The sequence below is a fragment of the Clinocottus analis genome, unplaced genomic scaffold, assembly GCF_023055335.1.
Source record: "Clinocottus analis isolate CAN_PGR_092001 unplaced genomic scaffold, fCliAna1.0.p SCAF_51, whole genome shotgun sequence".
Classification (NCBI taxonomy): domain Eukaryota; kingdom Metazoa; phylum Chordata; class Actinopteri; order Perciformes; family Cottidae; genus Clinocottus; species Clinocottus analis.
Genome location: NW_027176209.1, coordinates 418,374 through 441,283, shown reverse-complemented (window position 1 = coordinate 441,283; position 22,910 = coordinate 418,374). Strand labels below are relative to the sequence as shown.

Below are 22,910 nucleotides of genomic sequence, written 5' to 3'. Positions count from 1 at the left end.
AAGCAGAACTTCATGAAGAGATGAACGGCCATGATGGCGCAGTGATGGCGCAGTGCTGCGTCTCCAGCGGCTGCAGGACGCCGCTCTGCCTGTGAAGAGGAACTGATGCAGGAACATCAACAGGAATTATAATCAGGACATGAAGGAGTGAGCTCTGCTTGACTTTTTAAATTTCTATCTGTGGCCTACAGGATGGGATGCTGTGTGCGCCGCTGTGTACTCATAACATAGTGAAAGAAGCTGCTCTAGAGGACCAGGCCCTCGTAGGCGGGGCCCTCGGCCTCGGGGGACTCCCTCTGCAGGCGCAGATGCTCCAGTGTGTTGTGGAAGTGTTTGTTGATCTGCTCCGTTTCCTCGCTGGCCTCCAGGTTGGGAAGATCTTCTCTGATCTTCTGGATGAGCTGGTTTAATACCTGCACGGTCACCTGGAGGGACAGACTTCCTGTTAGCGTGACGTCTGCTGCGCTCACCTCTTATGGAAGCAACCGTCGACATGAGCAGGTCGATGATGAAGACTCTGCTGAATAACACCCTGAACGTTATTCTGTCAGACTGGACACTGAGCTCTAGAGCACATGACAGGGGGCGGGGCCTAATATAACAGGTGTCTCAGTGTTAGTGAGTCTTACCGCATCGTTTTCCCGCTCGTAGAAGCAGACGTATCTGTTGAGGATTTCGATGAAGAGCTGGACCTGCAGCGACGGGTCCATACACTGGTTGGCGATCTTCAGGGCTTTCTTTAGACACTCCATCACCCGCTTGCCATCACGGATCTACCGGTGAACAAAGACAGAGTCAGTGGCTGCACGCTGGTTCCTTCTCGGATCGGCTCCTCTTCCCGGAGTTCCCACCTCCTCCCCGCTCTTGTCGGTGCTGCGGCCCGACCAGAAGAGGTGGGCGCAGATGCTGACGGCTCGGCACTGGTCCGGCTTCTTCAGCAGCTTGGAGGCCGCCAGCGCGCACTGAGTCCTCAGCGGCTCGTGGTTCTCCTCGCTGAAGCATCGCGTCCGCTCAAAGGTCCCGATGATCAGGGTGATGGCCGCCAGCTGGGCTTTAGAGTCGCTGATCTCATCCTCATACAGAGAGAAGGCCTGTGGGGAGGAGACGAGGAGAGGAGGAGAGGAGGAGACGAGGAGAGAAGGAGAGACGGAGCACAAAGAGATGCTTACAGTTTGTTTTACTGCTTTTGGGCTCAGTGAAACTCTGCCTCTGCACCTGAACGCAGCATTCAGGCTGCACCCGAAGGCTCCAGAGATTCATGAGACACGGTACCTGTGACATTGAACTTGTACCTGTGACATGAACTCGTAAGCGACGGTCTCGTGGTTCTCAAAGCCGACCTCTCCTGCAGCCAGCGCCCCCTGCAGGAAGAGCCGCAGAGGCAGCTCGGCCAGCTCGGCCTTGATGAGCGCGCTGATGGTCTGGTGGGCGAAGGAGAAGATCTTTTGGCACTTCTTCTCCCACTTGTCGTCCTGAAGGAGACACGATGTGCAGGTTAGACAGCTGGACGCGAGTAGACTCAGCTGGTGATACAACGCGAACGCACCAGTGAAGCGTTCTCCTTGTATCTGAAGGCCAGCTGGTAGGCAGCGAACACCAGCGGAGGCAGCGTGTAGCGGATCCGCAGGTTTCCTCCTGCGCCAAAGTGTTTCCGGGCCGTGTTCAGAATCTGGACACAAATCAGAGTTAACTTCAACAGCAGCAGAGCTGTCAATCAAAAAGTCACTAGAACATGCTATACACACTGTGCCAGCGTGTATAGCATACATTAGCATGCTAAGATGCTATGCTATACACGCTGGCACAGTGTGTATAGCATGCTAATGTATGCTATACACACTGTACCAGCGTGTAGCATACATTAGCATGCTATACACACTGTACCAGCGTGTAGCATACATTAGCATGCTATACACACTGTACCAGCGTGTATAGCATACATTAGCATGCTAAGATGCTATGCTATACACGCTGGCACAGTGTGTATAGCATGCTAATGTATGCTATACACACTGTACCAGCGTGTATAGCACACATTAGCATGCTATCCACACTGTGCCAGCGTGTACAGCATACATTAGCATGCTATCCACACTGTGCCAGCGTGTACAGCATACATTAGCATGCTATACACACTGTGCCAGCGTGTACAGCATACATTAGCATGCTATACACACTGTGCCAGCGTGTACAGCATACATTAGCATGCTATACACACTGTGCCAGCGTGTATAGCATACATTAGCATGCTATACACACTGTGCCAGCGTGTATAGCATACATTAGCATGCTATACACACTGTGCCAGCGTGTGCATGCTCTAGCATGCTCATGTTGAGCAGAGGACCCACCAGATATTGCTGATCAGGATCTTCAGAGTGCAGCAGGTGGATGAACCGACCCACGAGGCTCTGCTCCTCAGCGAAGTCCTCGGGGTCCGGGTCATCGGCGGGCTGGTCCGGCTGGTCCTGGATCAGTGTGGCGACCAAGCTCAGGATGGAGTCCACCTGGAGAGCAGAGGGAGGGACTCGTGTCTCTTCCTGCTTTGACTCAAACTCTTTGGATGTGTGTGAGTGTGGCAGTGCGTGTGGCAGTGCGTGTGGCAGTGCGTGTGGCAGTGCGTGTGGCAGTGCGTGTGGCAGTGCGTGTGGCAGTGCGTGTGGCAGTGCGTGTGCGCTCTGACCTGCTCCTGTGCCAGGATGGTGGTGTTGTAGTCCAGCGTGTTGCTCAGCACGTAGCAGCTCATGCTCTTACGAGACTCGTAGTCAAAGTACTCGAACAGAGGAGGGAAGTGCTTCAGCTGCAGCACCGTCAGGATGTTGTTGTACGTGTCCACCGGGATCTTCAGCAGCCGGGTCAGCTCCTTGGACACGGCGCTGCTGGTGGCTATGCTGGAGGGGGAGAGAGAGTTTACACACACACACACACACTCTCCAGAGACACACCCTCTCACACACACCCTCACACTCACTCTCCAGAGACACACTCTCCAGAGACACACTCTCCAGAGACACACCCTCTCACACACACCCACACACACACCCTCACACTCTCACACACCCACACTCTCACACCCACACTCTCCAGAGATACACACACACACAGCTTACTGCTCCAGGTTGAGCTTGTTGAAGATGTCCACCGTGCTCTCCAGGACTTTGTCCACGTAGTCCACGCGGTCCGGGTAGCACTTCATGGCCAGGTTGATGAGCGACACCTGCAGAGAGACCACGTCCTCTGACGGCATGTCCTGACGCGACTGAGGGGGAGGAGCCACAGAAACACGTCAGTTCTTTGGATGGATGAGCAGCATGCGTTTCAGTTGTGGAGCCACGTCATGTGATCAGGTCCGTGCGTTCAGGGCGTCTCTCTAGAAACAGTCACATGACCAATGAACCCCGTTCTGAATGAGGCAATGACGCGAGGTCTGATCCAGACAAATCGCTGGACATTTACACTAAAAAAGTCAGAATGGGAGTAGAGTCGAGCCAGAAAACACAGATATGCACTTGTGGAGGAAGAACCTTGAGAAATAACTGCTGGGACAACGTTCAGAGCGAGTACAGAGCGATGACATCATCGTGAGTCAACCTACTTGAATGACCGTGGCCACTTGCTGAGAGAAGATGTCAAACAGTTTAATCTCAGCTGGGATGCCGGGCCCGTCCTCTCGATGGGCAAAGAGAGCGAGTCTGAAGAACAGAAAGGAGAATCACAACGTGCTCACACACACACATGACGCACAGAGCGCCTGCAGGACCTTCACATCAAAGCTTCGTCACCTGTCGATGAGGGCGATGATGATGTTCTTCACGTTGACGTGCTGGTGGAGCTCAGCACAGGACCGGAGGAACGGATTCAGGGTCTGAAGGTGGAACTCGTCCGGGAAAACCTAAGGAGAGCGTTTCAGAGTTCAGGAGCTTAGAGGATTCACACAAACAGCCATCTGGTGGACTCTTCATGGAGACGAGACAGACTCTCTATTGGTGGTTGAATGACATGAAACTGACGAGTCATTGTTGTGCATAATGACAGAAAACCTCAAGCCGTCTACCTGAATGATGCACTCCATGAGGTACTCCTGAGCCAGCGAGTCTCTGCAGTTCACCACCTGCTCCAGGACTCCAGACAGAACGATCTGCGGGCACAAAGTCTGACTCACTGAGCGGTTTCAGGGAAAAGTCACTCCTGGAGCCAGACAGGAACACTTCTACATGAACCTCCAGCAGCAGCGCGTCATCAGCTGGAGGTCATGACCTCATCGTTGACAGTGTGCAGTTCAATAACACAATACAATGACTACAAGGGGACGTCTCTATGAGTTATGTTGCTTTGCATTGTGTCCTTGCAGAATTATAGCAGGCGTTGGATGGCGATTGAGTCACGAGAGAAGAACCAATGAACTGATGGATGAGTCTTCACAGTGAACTCATCACCTCCAGTTAATGTTAATACAGAGAGTGTTTCATGTGAAGGACCGATGGACCTGACGAGCCAGTAGCTCAGGCCCGACAGAGGACACGGACCTGCTTGTACTTCTCCACGTTGACGCCCTCCAGCTGGCTGAGGCGCACCAGGTTGGTTCCCACCAGGATCCTGAGCTCCTGCCGCTCCTTCTCTCTCTTCTCGCGGTCTCGGCTGTGACCCTGATGCTGCATGCGAACCCACAACTTGTTCATCTCCGCAAAGTTCAGGAGGACGAAGTCGATGGAGTCGTTGATGTCACCGGTCATCTCCTCCGTTCCCCTGAGGAGGAAACACAGCGAGGTCAGGAGGACTGAGACCACACACGGGGGACGAGGAGAACACTCTGCTGGTGCACGTAGACCGCCTGGTTACGATGCGCGTAGACCGCCTGGTCACGATGCGCCTAGACCGCCTGGTCACGATGCGCCTAGACCGCCTGGTCACGATGCGCCTAGACCGCCTGGTCACGATGCGCCTAGACCGCCTGGTCACGATGCGCCTAGACCGCCTGGTCACGATGCGCCTAGACCGCCTGGTCACGATGCGCCTAGACCGCCTGGTCACGATGCGCCTAGACCGCCTGGTCACGATGCGCCTAGACCGCCTGGTCACGATGCGCCTAGACCGCCTGGTCACGATGCGCGTAGACCGCCTGGTCACGATGCGCGTAGACCGCCTGGTCACGATGCGCCTAGACCGCCTGGTCACGATGCGCGTAGACCGCCTGGTCACGATGCGCGTAGAGTGTCTGATGCATGGTGAATACGCTCCAACAGGAAGTGGACGTTGTCTCTGCCGCTCTGTGGCTGATGTGATGGTGTCTGACAGCGAGGTGACTGCACTTCATTGTAGAGGAAGGAGTGTTCCTGGTGGTGCTCTGATCCTCCATCTGCTGTCATACAGTAAAGACTGCTGCGCCCCGAAGGCCCTGCAGAGCACTGCTGCCACCTAGTGGCTCTGCTGACTGCTGCAGTACACAATTATATTTCAAACCTATTACTTATTCATGACAGCCGTCAGTGCTGGGAATTAAAGACTTAATCAAATAGTGACGGTAAAATCAAAGTCACATCAAAGGGGACAGCTGTGGGTTCAACTCTGTTCTGCTGTTAGAACATCTGATGATTTCCTCCACGAGGTGTGTGACGCAGCCTCACGTCACCCAGAGAGGCTCCACCAGTTACCCAAAGGCTTCATTGACCTGCATGTGGTGATGAGGCTGAGAGACGACAGCCAATCAGAGCTGAGAGGCTCCTGAGAGACGAGAGCACATGTTGAACCCAGACACCGCCCACGGAGCTGAACGAGTGGAGGAAACTAAGTGTAAGGGATGGATTGAGCTTTTTAAAGTAAAGCTTTATTTTGTAATGCAATTTTTCATATACTTCAGAGGTTTTGTGATTCCAGTCGTTCCTGCTCACACCTTCACACCTGATGTGACCGCGGTCAGACCGAACAGGGACGCATCGTCTCCAAAGCCTCGAGGTGACAGACACACACAGTCTTCATGGTGACAGACACACACAGTCTTCATGGTGACACACACACACAGTGACAGACACACACACAGTGACAGACACACACAGTCTTCATGGTGACAGACACACACAGTCTTCATGGTGACAGACACACACAGTCTTCATGGTGACAGACACACACAGTGACAGACACACACACACAGTGACAGACACACACAGTCTTCATGGTGACAGACACACACAGTCTTACTCTGGCTGCTCTCCGTCGTCGGGCAGGATGTTGCGGGTGCACTGCAGCAGGTAGTTTCTGAGGAAGAGGCCTCTGAGCGGATGCTGCACCCCACGACACATCTCCACCAGGTCCTTCAGGATGTCCTTACGGGACTGAGGGAAGGAGCGGACGTACACCACGCCCACTGTGATCAGCAGGTAGCTGGTGGGGGGTGGGGGGGGAGAGTTCATAAACACGTCAAAGCATTGCTTCTCAGATGGTGCTACTAAAACATTTAAAAACTTAGATTTAAAATTAGCACGTTTCAGTCAGCTGAGGGACTGAGTGCGAGTTCACCATCATGACGGACACATCTCTAGTCTACAAGTGGTACTCACAGTCTCGGGATGATGTTGCCCGCGTACTGGACCAGCTCATAGAGATCTGCCACCTTGCGTCCTTTGGCAAACTCATCAGTCAGATAAACTTCTAGGTAGTGGAGTTCGTCAGAGATAGCCATGTCTGGAAAGACTGTCAAGAAGCAAAGCCACCAGGATCCACACAAGCAGAACCAGTACAAGGTTCACCGAGAACAGTGAGGAGGCTTGTAGCCAGCGGTCCTACCGGCGCCAACTGACAGCACCAACTGACGGCGCCAACTGACAGCGCCAACTGACAGCGCCAACTGACTTACAACACTAGCTGACAGCGCTAGCTGTCTAAATGTCCTGCAGTGTAAACAGAGTTTCAGCCGTAGGGTCCATAGCCTTGTATCCGTCTTAGCGTGATTTGCAGCATGCATGAAGGATACACAGCTCGTAGTAGCTCTTTGGAGAAAGCATGGAGGTCCTCAGCTCCCCCAGCATGTTGGAGGCGTGCTTCAGAGCATCCATCAGCTTGTTCTTGTCCTGCAGAGCGCACAACACCATTAATCTACGAGCATTAAAAATAACCACGACGACCGGTTACCTTGAATGTTGCACAGCTGAAAACACTCATCACTCATAGAAAGTAGAAACAGCCTTTCAAACAACTGTAGCTTTGTGGGCGTGTAGCATTGAGCATATGGTGACATAATGCGTAATGGCACAATGAATGACTTGATTATTGATTTGCAAGGTAAAGACAGAATGTCCTAAGAGAAGACATGGTAGTGGGCTCGGCACAGGCAGAGAACCAAAGCGTTGAACAATGATCACAACGAAAGACTGAAAGCACCCACCAGGCATCGCTTCATCTGGAAGGACTGGACCTTCACAGCCTGCACCGCTTCATCCAGAAGCTTCTCCTGCTCGTCCTGGGGAGACTGCTGTGTGGTCGGCTGCAAGAGACAACGGAAACACACCTGAAGAGCAGCTGAAACACACCTGGTTTCACACAGGGCTGAACAATCAAGCTGCCACTGGACAGCAATGCTGTCTGGCCATGCTGTGACCCCTGTGTGACCCCTGTGTATTATGTGTATAACCTGTGCATTACCTGTGTAGGGAGTGCAGCATTAAGCTAGCTTAGTTCAAGTAATGGACAGAACAACACAACAGACGGATGGGAGGACCGACAGCAGCAGCTGGGTCGGCTGTGCCTCATGTGGAACATGAAGAACTCTTTTCCTGAAACCCGGACTCCCTAAAATAAGAGAAGCTCTCTTCTCAGACCACGAGTCCCTCAAAGTAAGCTCCTGGAGGAAGGAGGAGGCGCTAGCTTACGGCACCGAAACGCTGGCGGACAAGCTGAGCCCCCGTGACACACGTCACACATGTACTTCTACATGTATGAAGTCCAGCATATACCATGTACCCGCTGACAGGGCCGGTGTCATCATGTAGCTGACAGGACTGGTTTCAGGCCACAACATCAAGCTTCAGTGAAATCTGACACGCCGAGCGGAAGAGGAAGACATGCTAACAACAGCTAGCGCTAGCTTCCGTACTGTCCCGGTGTTGTCCCGGAGCTACCAGAGGGAACGTCACCGCTGCCCGGCTCATTTCATCCGACACACAACACGGACTCTGAGGATGTGAACAATGCTTTCCAAACAACGTGAATAAATAAAATACACGTTTCAGTGAAACAGCTGACGTTAGCTGCTAGCTTGGCTTCAGCCGCCGCGGTTAGCCTCGCTAGCCGCTGTAGACGTGAGGCCCCAGACTAGCAGGGGTCTTCAGGGGGAGACGGACACACTCGACCCGCGCTGCTCCACTGCCCGGGAAGGCCCGCGGGCGGGAAGCGGAGCAGACTGCGGCGGAGAGAAGCGTCTGTGCCGGGAAAGGTGCTTACCATGGTTAGTAGGTGGTGTCAGATCATCCGGAGAGGTTGGTCTGTCATGTGACTCACATTATGTCTGCGCCCCGCCGCGTCACAGAAGAGGCGTGGCTAGGGTTCTGCGCGTCACAGAAGAGGCGTGGCCAGAGTTCTGCGCGTCACAAAAGAGGCGTGGCCAGGGTTCCACCAGCACATCATAACAGTAGCGTATGATAATTAATGAATAATTGAATGTATACTTTATTAATCCCCAAGGGGAGGAATTGCATACCGAGTAGCAGCTTACAGACACAACATAAAATATAAAACAACATGGATGAAAGATTTATACAAATAATAGCTTGGTTGAGAGTTACGTACAGCGTATTAATTTAGGAAATCAAATGTAAACAGTAATTAAAAGTAAAAGTGCAAAAATGTTGTCATTTCCAGTCAGCAACCAGTTCATGCAAAATCCAGTAAAACATATTAATTTACATTATGTAATACGATATGAAATCATCATCATCATTATCATATGATTTGATGTGCATTTACAAACATGTACAGTCATATGCATTTATTTTAAATGAATGTTTGTAAATTCATTTTTAATGAATCATAATTTCACATTTATCACACATTGTGCTCAGAATGCTTTCAAGACTTTTTTACAAATCTGTCAAATGAAAGATGAACCGTTGCAAACCGTTGCTTTACATAACAGGAAGCACACAGAACATGCAGCAGAACATCTGAGGTCTTTACGGTCGAACTGCTGGACCTTTCAAAGCAACATGCTGATCCTGCAGGCAGCAGCGTCTTCCTCAGACGTCTTCCTCAGATTGCTGCTGTGTCGTACAGAGCGCCTGCTCTCTCCACCTGCTGTCGGACACGAGTACCTTAGTGGACGCTGCTTTGGCCCAGAGTCTGTACAGCTTCTGCTGGTCTGAGATCATGCTACCAGTCTTTATTCCAAACGAAGCAGAGGGTGCAACGCATCCCTCCCTGTGAGCCACAGGAGGAGGAACCACAACCTTCTGGCTGTTTGTTCACTTCATGTGAAGTTCCTGAAAGTGTAGAATGGAACTTTACACTCAGTGCAGCTGTTGTTCTCTCTGCAGGACACGGCCCTCCTGTTGTCCTGTCATGTCCGACTGGGCCGGCAGGATGGAAACTCTCTGCAGAGTGGCAGGCATGCAGAAGCAGCATGCAGCAGGCATGCAACAGCATGCTGCTGCATGCTGCTGACATGCAGCAGCATGCAGCAGCATGCAGCAGGCCCTGCTCCATGCAGGCAGGAGTGCATGTTTCCCGGCCGCCTCGTGATACATCCTTAACCTCTTGCTGGAAGCCAGCGTCTCATCTCCGGTGGAAGCTGGGGCTGTGGATGACCTGGGAGAGTTTTCCAAACGAGTCCATCGAGTCCACGGGTTCCTCCGGCGGAGCCGTGCTCTGCTGCAACCGCTCTGGCACGTCCGGTCCCGGGGCCGAGGTCCGGTCCGCGTCGCCGGCCCTGGGGAGGAACTGGGCCAGAGCCGGGACGCCCCGGTCTCGACCCTGCAGCCTCTGCCGCTGGTTCCCCAGACTGAGCAGCGCTCCGTGTGCGTCTGACACGTAGACGCTGTAGCCGTCCGGCAGGATCTGCTCCCTGAACCTGCAGTCGTCTCTGCTGAAGGTTTGCTGGGGACGGACACAGAAACCCATTCAGACTTCTTCCTGACATCTCAGCTGAGAGGAAGCTGAAGCACGCTTTGTTTTGGAAACTAGATTATATATATATATATATACATATATATATATATATATATATATATATATATATATATATTTGACTATCTGCAGCTGTCAATGTGTTTTATCCTTCATGAACTTTCTCAGCAGACTTTCCTCCTCTTCTGTTCTTTTGTTTCCTCGTCAGACAATTGGTTGAAGTTTCATCCAGTTGTATGAATATATTTATTTTTATATATATTTATACAAATTTAATAGCATTGTTGTTGATTTCATGAATTAAATGCTACTGGAGGTATTAATGCTTTGCTATAATATTAATATGGAACCAGTGAGGCTGCTTGTTCTAAACCATAATGTCACTTTCTATCAGGATTTACATGAATATGGTTTTGAGATGAAACAGCTTTGTGAAAGCAGTTCCTGGATGTCTGTTTACTTTGAGAGTCAGAGGCCAAGGTTGTTGTTCTCTCTTCATGCAGCTGTTCCTCTCTGCACACATCCTCCTGCCGCTGGACAAAGGTTGATGAACCACGCACTGCAGTGTTTTATGAACATGATATGAAGCAGCAGGAAACAGCTGGAGGACCCGCACACGGTTACTCCTCTAGACTTTTAAATGACAAATCTACCAGAGATCACCTTTGTTGTACTCTTGTTCGTATGGAAGCCCATTTACGGCACAAAAAAAACAAGTAATAATTATAACAACAACAAAAAATAATAATTAGGACAACAACATTAAAAAGGTTGACAAAAAGAAAACCGCAAATGAAGAGACGTGTGAAGATGCACACTTATTATCTCATCTTTTAGACTTTTTATCTCATAATTTATTCTTTTTTATTATTACTTTTTCTCATTATTATGATTGTTGAATTTTGTTTTCTTTTTGTCATTGTTATTATTGTTTTGTGTCATAATTATTACTTTTTTTCGGGTGTAACATGCTCTTTGGTCTATCTACGTATGTATGATATTATGGGATGCTGTGGCTCAGGGCTTAGCACTCTCATCTCAGAGGACCGGCGGTTCAAACCCCGGCTCTACTCGTCCATTTCTTTTGCTCACATCGCTGAGCAATGTCCTTTAATTAAACTAATTAATTAAACGTTTTATCCGGATGTATATTTTACCAGATCAAATATATTTCCTGATGTATAATATGTATATATTTCCATAACATGTTTGCATATGAATAGCAGTACAATACTGTAGGTTAAGCAGCAGGAGGTCTCCTCCAGCTCCTCACCGATGAGAAAAGTCTTCCGTCGCTCTGGATGCAGAGGAACCGAGCGGTCGCTGCTCCTCTGATGACCACGCAGCCCGGGTCCACGGGCCAGATCTCCAGCAGGCCTGCAGGGACACGCCGCTCAGTGAGCCGCTTAGCGAGCCGCTTAGCGAGCCGCCGCTCAGCGAGCCGCCGCTCAGCGAGCCGCCTTTCAGCGAGCCGCCGCTCAGCGAGCCGCCGCTCAGCGAGCCGCCGCTTAGCGAGCCGCCGCTTAGCGAGCCACCGCTTAGCGAGCCGCTCAGCGAACCGCCTTTCAGCGAGCCGCCTTTCAGCGAACCGCCTTTCAGCGAGCCGCCGCTCAGCGAGCCGCCGCTCAGCGAGCCACCGCTCAGCGAGCCACAGCTCAGCGAGCCACCGCTTAGCGAGCCGCTCAGCGAGCCGCTCAGCGAGCCGCCGCTCAGCGAGCCACTCAGCGAGCCACTCAGCAAGCCACTCAGCAAGCCGCTCAGCGAGCCACTCAGCAAGCCGCCGCTCAGCGAGCCGCCGCTCAGCGAGCCGCTCAGCGAGCCACTCAGCGAGCCACTCAGCAAGCCGCTCAGCGAGCCACTCAGCAAGCCGCTCAGCGAGCCACTCAGCAAGCCGCTCAGCGAGCCAGAGCTGCTCAGCCTTAACTTCACAAGGCTCACTTACTGTAGGGAGTCTGCTGGGCGGAGCCGTGGACCTGCCCGTCCTCAGCGATCAGCAGGTGCAGGCCCGGCCTGGAGGAGTACAGGTGCGTGAGCCGGACCGGCCGGTCCGACAGCGGCGCGCAGACGACTCCGAGCAGAAGCATGTTGGCGGTGGACAGGGAGAGCGCGAGCAGCAGCATGGTCTCCTCTGCTCTGCCACAGGGAAACACAGCGGCTTTTACATGCGGCCCTTATCAGCAGCAGATAACCCTCTTCCCAAAGTTCCCAGAAGCAGACCACAACACGCCCTGCAGCACCGCCAGCTGGATCACTGCTCCCATTGGCTGTGACGCAGACCTCACGTCTGATGCAGACCTTCATTCCTTCCAATGTCATGCTGCATGTTGCCCAACATGCAGCATGACACACTTAGTGTGTGTCATGCTCAGCCTCAGGAAACCCTCCATTAATATCACATCCACCGAGCCTTCAATACTCTTTCCTGACATTGTAACGACACCGTTCCTCTCCAGGTGAGGACCCGCTTGCGGGCGTGGACCCGCATGCATGTGTGGACCCGAATGTGGGCGAGGACCTGCATGTGGGCGAGGACTTGAATGTGGGCGAGGACTTGAATGTGGGCGAGGACTCGCATGTGGACGAGGACCTGAATGTGGGCGAGGACCTGCATGTGGGCGTGGACCTGAATGTGGGCGAGGACCTGAATGTGGGCGAGCACCCGCATGTGGACGAGGACCCGCATGTGGACGAGGACCTGAATGTGGACGAGGACTCGCATGTGGACGAGGACCTGAATGTGGGCGAGCACTCGCATGTGGACGAGGACCTGAATGTGGGCAAGGACCCGCTTGTGGGCGAGGACCCGCATGTGGGCGAGGACCCGCATGTGGGCGAGGACCCGCATGCGGGCGTGGACCCGAATGCGGGCGAGGACCTGCATGTGGGCGAGGACCCGCATGCGGGCGTGGACCCGAATGTGGGCGAGGACCTGCATGTGGGCGTGGACCTGAATGTGGGCGAGGACCTGAATGTGGGCGAGGACTTGAATGTGGGCGTGGACCTGAATGTGAACGAGGACCTGAATGTGGACGAGGACCCGCAGGTGGGCGTGGACCTGAATGTGGACGAGGACCTGAATGTGGGCGTGGACCTGCATGTGGGCGAGGACCCGCATGCGGGCGTGGACCCGAATGTGGGCGAGGACCTGCATGTGGGCGAGGACCTGAATGTGGGCGAGGACCTGAATGTGGGCGAGGACTTGAATGTGGGCGAGGACCTGAATGTGGGCGAGGACCTGAATGTGGGCGAGGACTTGAATGTGGGCGAGGACCTGAATGTGGACGAGGACCTGAATGTGGGCGTGGACCTGAATGTGGACGAGGACCTGAGTGTGGGCGTGGACCCGCATGCGGGCGAGGACCCGCATGCGGGCGTGGACCCGCATGCGGGCGAGGACCCGCATGCGGGCGAGCGTCTCAGAGGCAGAACGCGGCCATCAGAACTGATTCCTGGTGGTTTTCATGTGGAAGGAGCCAGAAGACACAGTGATGTCGTCATCAGGCCGTGACAAGGAAACACATAACACTGATGTAAAGACTCACTACTGGACTCATGGAGGCCTTACCTGCTGCTTCAAGGGCTCATCACTTAGTACCTTGTGTACTGTGTGTACTAGTACACTATAGATACTTTACAATAGGCGCTCTTGGTGCTGGAGTACTTTCATTTGATGCTTTGTGCTTCTGTAACACAACAAGTCAGCGCAACATAAAATACACAATGCAGAGTGAGTTGCAGCAGTAGTACTAGAAGCTGTAGTCAGACGTAGTACAGCTGTTATCCTCTGTTAGTATTCGTAGTACTAGTACGAGTTACAGTAGTTATTTTGTTGTTCAGGAGCAGGAGGAACGGCCTCGGTGAACCTTGGCTCCTGCCTATAGACGCCGTGTCTGATATTAATGCTCAAGTTGCATAATTATGTTACATAAAGTGCCACCAAATGTACTCGTTTGTGCACGTTTTTTATTTGTGGAAAGGGTAAAGTCTAGCGATGGGTCTGGATCCGAGCTGTGAGACTGGGTCACTGCACACTGAACAACACGCTTCTTTCCGCTCTTATCGGCTGTGCTTCCGCTCCTCGGCCGCCAGAAACTAGTTAAACTGTAACGGAGAGCAAACATCGCAGACCAACACCGGCTCGGCTCCAGAAGCTTATCTTCTGTTTTTTACATTTGTAAATTGATCTCGTCTGTGTTTTGGGCACTTTGACAGCTGCTTTCCCGTCGGGTCAAACACCTCTGCACACCGGCCACCAGAGGGCAGCCTGCGGTCTGAAGGAGCTAACGCCAGTCTTTAGTATTCCTGCAACACCACCAGAACTTTGAACAGAACATGGTACACATAATGAGTAGTATACACATGGTACACACAACGAGTAGTATACACATGGTACACATAATGAGTAGTATACACATGGTACACACAACGAGTAGTATACACATGGTACACATAATGAGTAGTATACACATGGTACACACAACGAGTAGTATACACATGGTACACACAACGAGTAGTATACACATGGTACACACAACGAGTAGTATACACATGGTACACACAACGAGTAGTATACACATGGTACACACAACGAGTAGTATACACATGGTACACACAACGAGTAGTATACACATGGTACACATAACGAGTAGTATACACATGGTACACATAATGAGTAGTATACACATGGTACACATAATGAGTAGTATACACATGGTACACACAACGAGTAGTATACACATGGTACACACAACGAGTAGTAACCCATAAGCAGTGAGGTAGTAACCCTTGTCCTCCAGCAGGGGGCAGTGTGGAGCTTCACAGAGGAGGCTGCAGCACCGCAGGGGTCCAGCAGCAGAGAGCTTTATTATTATTATTATTATTATTATTATTATTATTATTATTATTATTATTATTATTATTATTATACTTTGACCAGGTCCACATATACAAATGAAGTAATTTCCACTAGAAAGTCATCAGGTTGCTGGAGCCAAAGAGCTGAAGATGTTCTGACACCTTCCTGAAGAAGAAACCTGCTTCAAGATGTCTTTACTGTTCTTTACTGTTCTTTACTGTTGTGTCTTGACTGTTATCTGTTATTTGCATTATATTAAACATATAACACATAATGAACACCACTGTTGACACAAAGCGTTTAATAGAAAAAGGTACAAAAGAAGTTCCTTGTGCACAGCACATACGCCTCATGAGGTTCTGCATACAACTGCAGGACGGCTCATGAACAGCTGATGAGGATGAGACCACAGGACTCATCACATCACCACGACACAACACAAAGTCCTGACACACACACACACACACACACACACACACACACAGTTTACACTCAGAAGCCGTTTGAACAACACAACGCTGTGCAACAGGACAACTTCCTGTTGCACAGCGTTCACAACAATGACACAAAACATTTATCCTTCTGTGCAGGTTTTACATCTTTTGTTGAGCTTTCACAAGAACAGAAAAGACATCGCAGCGACTTCACGGGAACATGTAGAGACAAGCCTCACCACGCCCTCATGGCACTGCTTCTTCAGGAAAAGTAGTTCCATGTGCTCATCCACAGAGACGGGGTCACTGCGTTCAGCGTCTCCGGCCCCGAGCAGCGCCTCGCAAGAGGGAAGTCATTTGTGTGAATGAACTCTGACCTGCAGGATGTTTGTGACCATGACGTGACGCTGGAAACACAAGCAGGAGGCTCGTGATGCTCCTGCAGGAGCAGCCTCTCCTCCTGCAGGAGCAGCCTAATCTCCTGCAGGAGCAGCCTCTCCTCCTGCAGGAGCAGCCTCTCCTCCTGCAGGAGCAGCCTAATCTCCTGCAGGAGCAGCCTCTCCTCCTGCAGGAGCAGCCTAATCTCCTGCAGGAGCAGCCTCTCCTCCTGCAGGAGCAGCCTAATCTCCTGCAGGAGCAGCCTAATCTCCTGCAGGAGCAGCCTCTCCTCCTGCAGGAGCAGCCTAATCTCCTGCAGGAGCAGCCTCTCCTCCTGCAGGAGCAGCCTCTCCTCCTGCAGGAGCAGCCTAATCTCCTGCAGGAGCAGCCTAATCTCCTGCAGGAGCAGCCTCTCCTCCTGCAGGAGCAGCCTCTCCTCCTGCAGGAGCAGCCTCTCCTCCTGCAGCTGCATGACCACATGAGCACATGAGTAGAGGGCAGAGAGGTAACACCATGCCCAGCATGCAAAGCAGTGACACCGGAGAACGCCGAGCAGCGCACCTGAACGCAGCGCACCTGAACGCAGCGCACCTGAACGCAGCGCACCTGAACGCAGCGCACCTGAACTCATCGCTGCTGACAGGAGACTCCAACAGACGTGAAACAGGAGCAGACGGTGACTCGTGCTCTTATTCTGACAGTTTAACATCCGACTGCTCGGCACGCCGCCGCCGGGGCACGCCGCCGCCGGGGCACGCCGCCCCCGGGGCACGCCGCCGCCGGGGCACGCCGCCGCCGGGGCACGCCACCTGCAGGCTCACAGACACAGTTTGCATGATATTTGTTTGAGCTATTTGCAACTTAAAACTAGCGAGAGCGCTCTCGTGGTCATGCTACGTTGGTCTCTGAGAGGAATGTGAAGCTGAGGTTTCAAACCTCTTCGGTTAAAAACTGAAGACAAAAACAGGAGCGCAAAAGAAAGAATAGAAACGTTCACGTGTCACTTGTCCACGCCGACATGGTTCAGGTTATATTTACAAAATATATAAAGAAAAATATAGAGTTACTGGGCCGAGCATATAGGACCGTCCAACAGCTGTCTGGGAATAACCCTCCCGTGATTCTGCTCTCTAAAAGTAAAGCGCAGGGTGAAGATAGCCGGAGCGTGACAACGCAACGAGGACAACATGGCCGCCGGAGCTGTAGCCGTAACCGCAGCCGGAGTCGCAGCCGCAGCCGGAGCCGCAGCCGGAGGCGCAGCAGGAACCGCAGCAGGAGCCGCAGCAGGAGCCGCAGCCGGAGCCGCAGCCGGAGCCGCAGCCGGAGCCGCAGCCGGAGCCGCAGCTGGAGCCGCAGCCGGAGGCGCAGCAGGAACCGCAGCAGGAGCCGCAGCAGGAGCCGCAGCAGGAGCCGCAGCCGGAGCCGCAGCCGGAGCCGCAGCCGGAGCCGCAGCCGGAGCCGCAGCCGGAGCCGCAGCCGGAGCCGCAGCCGGAGTCGCAGCAGGAGCCGCAGCAGGAGCCGCAGCAGGAGCCGCAGCCGCAGCCGCAGCCGCAGCAGGAGCCGCAGCCGGAGTCGGATCCAGAGCCAGAGCCGGAGCCGGACTCTGCAGACACTCATGAGACCAGCAGGAGGATGAGCGGTCGTGCTGGAGGACGGGTTGCTCTGGTGAACAGGAGCAGCTGGAAGCTGGTTGCTCTGGAACTCTGCCAGCTCTGCATCCTGAACAAAAGCATAATATTTCATCCTGAGTGTGTTGTTGTTCATCGCGGCAGCAGGAAGTGACACGATGAGGAGCCTGAGAAACGGAGATAACTAATGACGTCATCTCACAGCTTGAGAAGTTTAGTGTCTTAAAATGTTTTAAAATGACAGCAGCGAAATCTGAACGTTGACTGAGTTCAGAGTTTTATCTGAATTCATCTTTTCATTCGGGAGAGAGACGGTTCTCCTTCCAGGAGAAACACCGGGAGGCATCCAGTCCTCTCTCGGTCCAGAAGCTACCGGAGTGCTGCTGCTCCTCTGCTGCTCCTCTGCTGCTCCTCTGCTGCTCCTCTGCTCCTCCTCTGCTGCTCCTCTACTGCTCCTCTGCTGCTCCTCTGCTGCTCCTGTGCTGCTCCTCTGCTCCTCCTCTGCACCTCCTCTGCTGCTCCTCTGCTGCTCCTCTGCTCCTCCTCTGCTGCTCCTCTACTCCTCCTCTGCTGCTCCTCTGCTGCTCCTCTGCTCCTCCTCTGCACCTCCTCTGCTGCTCCTCTGCTGCTCCTCTGCTCCTCCTCTGCTGCTCCTCTACTGCTCCTCTGCTGCTCCTCTGCTGCTCCTCTGCTGCTCCTCTGCACCTCCTCTGCTGCTCCTCTGCTGCTCCTCTGCTGCTCCTCTGCTGCTCCTCTGCTGCTCCTCTGCTGCTCCTCTGCTCCTCCTCTGCACCTCCTCTGCTGCTCCTCTGCTGCTCCTCTGCTGCTCCTCTGCACCTCCTCTGCTGCTCCTCTGCTGCTCCTCTGCTGCTCCTCTGCTGCTCCTCTGCTGCTCCTCTGCACCTCCTCTGCACCTCCTCTCCTTTAGCGCTCACATTCCTCTGGCAGAATGTCGCCGCTCTCTGGGCCGTCTTACGGGTCGACTGACTGACAGCAGCATAGTTCAGAGTTCAGCTCCAGCAGGGCTATAAACAGACCGCTGGAGGCGGTGGGGCTTCTTCGTCCCCTCCTCCTCTTCCTCAGTAAGAGGATACCGCTTCAGTTACGCTGCAGACGGCAGGCGGAGCGGCGTTCAGTCGCTGAAGGTCCTGTTGTGTCGGACGAGTAAAACACAAACTGCATCTGTCCCGTCGGGCAAAGCCAAGCACAGGAAGTAGCAGCAAGTCTCTGATGAGTTAGAGAATGAAAACATGAATAACACATTCACCCAGCCGTGACAAGACGTAGAAAAGGTTCAACGTGAATGAAAAAGAGTGCACACAGCTGCATGGACCTGCGTCAGTGAAAGTGCGCCGTGGATCCCCCGCAGGCTATTTATGAAGACACTAGATTCTTGGCAAGAAATGTGTCACCGTCATGGCGGGCGACACTCGGTTTCCTCTCTTGGTTTTGCCGGTCCTGCTCAGGCCGATGAACATCCTCGGGTGAGCCGCGGACTCGTAGGCGTTGTAGTTGTTGGCGAGCAGCGTCTCTCTGAACCGGCACTCGCTGCTGTAGTGGAGCTGCAGGAGGGAAGAGGACACACACTTCAGCACGGAGCGTGAGGAGAGCCAGACAAAACAAAGAGTCTGGGACGTGTGTGTGTGTGTGTGTGTGTGTGTGTGTGTGTGGTGGTCTTCAAGTGTGTATTGTTCTTTGTGATTTCTATCAAACAATTGCTTTATTTCTTACCACAAGACTATTGTACAGAAGTTCTTTCAGTCAGTTCAGTTTGTTTTGTATGAATCACAAATGATCCTCAGACTTCTTTATAATCTGGACGACATCCTCACATTGGATCAGGAAAAACTCCCCAAAAGCTAAAAGAATGGTCAGAGATGTAGACAAAGGTTTAGATTGTAAATGATGAATGATGTGAATGAGTCGGGACTCAGGCCACCGGCTCTGACCGCTGGCTCCTCCAGGGAGGGGACGCTGTCGCCTCGGCCTTCTCTGCTGCCAATCACAACGTTTTAGCTATTTATAATCAAATTGTATATATTTTATATTTTTATGTTTATATTTTTTATATTTTTTGTATTTTTTATATGTTTTATATATTTTGTTTAAAAAATATATTTTTATGTTTTATATTTTATACATTTGTTTTATATTTTATATTTTTATATGTTTATATTTAAAAAAATATATTTTTTGTATTTTTGATATTTTGTATATGTTTTATATATGTTGTGTTTTTTAAAATATTTTTTTATTATAGAAATTGTTTATTCCTTATTTTTAAAAAGTCTTAATGCTTTTGTATAAAGTGAATCATCTGCTGGTCTTAAACATCTTTAAGGTAAGAAACAGACTGAACATACGAAGGAGTGGTTTGTCCCTCACAGGGACCCTTACTACTGAACATGGACCAAAGAAGGAGTGGTTTGTCCCTCACAGGGACCCTTACTACTGAACATGGACCAAAGAAGGAGTGGTTTGTCCCTCACAGGGACCCTTACTACTGAACACGGACCAAAGAAGGAGTGGTTTGTCCCTCACAGGGACCCTTACTACTGAACACGGACCAAAGAAGGAGTGGTTTGTCCCTCACAGGGACCCTTACTACTGAACACGGACCAAAGAAGGAGTGGTTTGTCCCTCACAGGGACCCTTACTACTGAACACGGACCAAAGAAGGAGTGGTTTGTCCCTCACAGGGACCCTTACTACTGAACACGGACCAAAGAAGGAGTGGTTTGTCCCTCACAGGGACCCTTACTACTGAACACGGACCAAAGAAGGAGTGGTTTGTCCCTCACAGGGACCCTTACTACTGAACACGGACCAAAGAAGGAGTGGTTTGTCCCTCACAGGGACCCTTACTACTGAACACGGACCAAAGAAGGAGTGGTTTGTCCCTCACAGGGACCCTTACTACTGAACATGGACCAAAGAAGGAGTGGTTTGTCCCTCACAGGGACCCTTACTACTGAACACGGACCAAAGAAGGAGTGGTTTGTCCCTCACAGGGACCCTTACTACTGAACACGGACCAAAGAAGGAGTGGTTTGTCCCTCACAGGGACCCTTACTACTGAACACGGACCAAAGAAGGAGTGGTTTGTCCCTCACAGGGACCCTTACTACTGAACACGGACCAAAGAAGGAGTGGTTTGTCCCTCACAGGGACCCTTACTACTGAACACGGACCAAAGAAGGAGTGGTTTGTCCCTCACAGGGACCCTTACTACTGAACACGGACCAAAGAAGGAGTGGTTTGTCCCTCACAGGGACCCTTACTACTGAACACGGACCAAAGAAGGAGTGGTTTGTCCCTCACAGGGACCCTTACTACTGAACACGGACCAAAGAAGGAGTGGTTTGTCCCTCACAGGGACCCTTACTACTGAACACGGACCAAAGAAGGAGTGGTTTGTCCCTCACAGGGACCCTTACTACTGAACACGGACCAAAGAAGGAGTGGTTTGTCCCTCACAGGGACCCTTACTACTGAACATGGACCAAAGAAGGAGTGGTTTGTCCCTCACAGGGACCCTTACTACTGAACACGGACCAAAGAAGGAGTGGTTTGTCCCTCACAGGGACCCTTACTACTGAACACGGACCAAAGAAGGAGTGGTTTGTCCCTCACAGGGACCCTTACTACTGAACACGGACCAAAGAAGGAGTGGTTTGTCCCTCACAGGGACCCTTACTACTGAACACGGACCAAAGAAGGAGTGGTTTGTCCCTCACAGGGACCCTTACTACTGAACACGGACCAAAGAAGGAGTGGTTTGTCCCTCACAGGGACCCTTACTACTGAACACGGACCAAAGAAGGAGTGGTTTGTCCCTCACAGGGACCCTTACTACTGAACACGGACCAAAGAAGGAGTGGTTTGTCCCTCACAGGGACCCTTACTACTGAACATGGACCAAAGAAGGAGTGGTTTGTCCCTCACAGGGACCCTTACTACTGAACACGGACCAAAGAAGGAGTGGTTTGTCCCTCACAGGGACCCTTACTACTGAACACGGACCAAAGAAGGAGTGGTTTGTCCCTCACAGGGACCCTTACTACTGAACACGGACCAAAGAAGGAGTGGTTTGTCCCTCACAGGGACCCTTACTACTGAACATGGACCAAAGAAGGAGTGGTTTGTCCCTCACAGGGACCCTTACTACTGAACATGGACCAAAGAAGACCTCTGAGTTCCCTGTTCCTGACATCATGACTCAGTGACATCATAGGTCGGCGACATGATGACATCATGGCTCGGCGACATGATGACATCATGGCTCGGTGACAGCAGCAGCGCAGCTTCACTCACAGAGCCGTACAGCTTTCCTCTCCCGTTCATGGCCACGAAGAAGTTACTGCGAACGCCGAGAAGAGTCACCACTCCTCTCTCCTCCACCGGGGAGATCTGCAGGAGACCTGCAGGGGAAACACACCACAGTGAAACACACTGAAACACACTGAAACACACCACAGTGAAACACACTGAAACACACTGAAACACACCACAGTGAAACACACTGAAACACACTGAAACACACCACAGTGAAACACACTGAAACACACTGAAACACACCACAGTGAAACACACTGAAACACACTGAAACACACCACAGTGAAACACACTGAAACACACTGAAACACACCACAGTGAAACACACTGAAACACACTGAAACACACCACAGTGAAACACACTGAAACACACTGAAACACACCACAGTGAAACACACTGAAACACACTGAAACACACCACAGTGAAACACAGTGAAACACACTGAAACACACTGAAACACACCACAGTGAAACACACTGAAACACACTGAAACACACCACAGTGAAACACACTGAAACACACTGAAACACACCACAGTGAAACACACTGAAACACACTGAAACACACCACAGTGAAACACACTGAAACACACTGAAACACACTGAAACACACTGAAACACACTGAAACACACCACAGTGAAACACACTGAAACACACCACAGTGAAACACACTGAAACACACTGAAACACACCACAGTGAAACACACTGAAACACACTGAAACACACTGAAACACACTGAAACACACTGAAACACACCACAGTGAAACACACTGAAACACACTGAAACACACTGAAACACACTGAAACACACTGAAACACACCACAGTGAAACACACTGAAACACACCACAGTGAAACACACTGAAACACACTGAAACACACCACAGTGAAACACACTGAAACACACTGAAACACACTGAAATATACTGAAACACACCACAGTGAAACACGGCAGCTTGATGGAGAGCAGCAGCTCCTCAGACAGGTGAGTGCTGGTGAGCAGGTGTGTTCAGCTGGAGCACAGCTGTCTGACCGACACTTCTGGTTTGACACTGTGTGCTGACCTCACAGAGACTCACTTGCAGTCAGGTCATCTGAACCCAGGTATCTGATCCTCGTCCCTGGACCGGGTTTACACCTTATTGAAGGTCTCCAGGTATCTGATCCTC

General features: G+C 51.7%; 3 protein-coding genes across 3 annotated transcripts in view; all 3 read right to left on the bottom strand.

Annotated features, from left to right (window-relative positions):
* Positions 1–48: 48 nt before the first annotated feature.
* On the bottom strand, positions 49–8,558 carry vps35 (VPS35 retromer complex component). The gene is made up of 17 exons (XM_068601573.1): positions 8,434–8,558; positions 7,379–7,477; positions 6,968–7,064; positions 6,555–6,678; positions 6,196–6,378; positions 4,527–4,746; positions 4,055–4,138; positions 3,783–3,892; positions 3,596–3,692; positions 3,111–3,259; positions 2,684–2,891; positions 2,352–2,507; positions 1,547–1,669; positions 1,293–1,472; positions 852–1,091; positions 630–773; positions 49–425 (listed from the first exon to the last, which is right to left on the bottom strand). Exons 1-17 carry the CDS (start codon positions 8,434–8,436, stop codon positions 246–248), a joined length of 2,397 nt encoding a protein of 798 aa, XP_068457674.1. The 5' UTR covers positions 8,437–8,558; the 3' UTR covers positions 49–245.
* Positions 8,559–9,759: 1,201 nt separating this feature from the next.
* fgf19 (fibroblast growth factor 19) lies at positions 9,760–12,230 on the bottom strand. Its single transcript, XM_068601591.1, has 3 exons — positions 12,053–12,230; positions 11,384–11,487; positions 9,760–10,080 (listed from the first exon to the last, which is right to left on the bottom strand). Exons 1-3 carry the CDS (start codon positions 12,228–12,230, stop codon positions 9,760–9,762), a joined length of 603 nt encoding a protein of 200 aa, XP_068457692.1.
* Positions 12,231–18,790: 6,560 nt separating this feature from the next.
* fgf4 (fibroblast growth factor 4) overlaps positions 18,791–22,910 on the bottom strand; it is a 6,183-nt gene continuing 2,063 nt past the window's right edge. The window contains exons 2-3 of the mRNA XM_068601572.1: positions 21,720–21,826; positions 18,791–18,967 (exon numbers count right to left, since the gene is read on the bottom strand). Of these exons, the coding sequence (XP_068457673.1) occupies positions 18,791–18,967; positions 21,720–21,826 (284 nt within the window). The remainder of the gene's footprint in view (positions 18,968–21,719; positions 21,827–22,910) is intronic.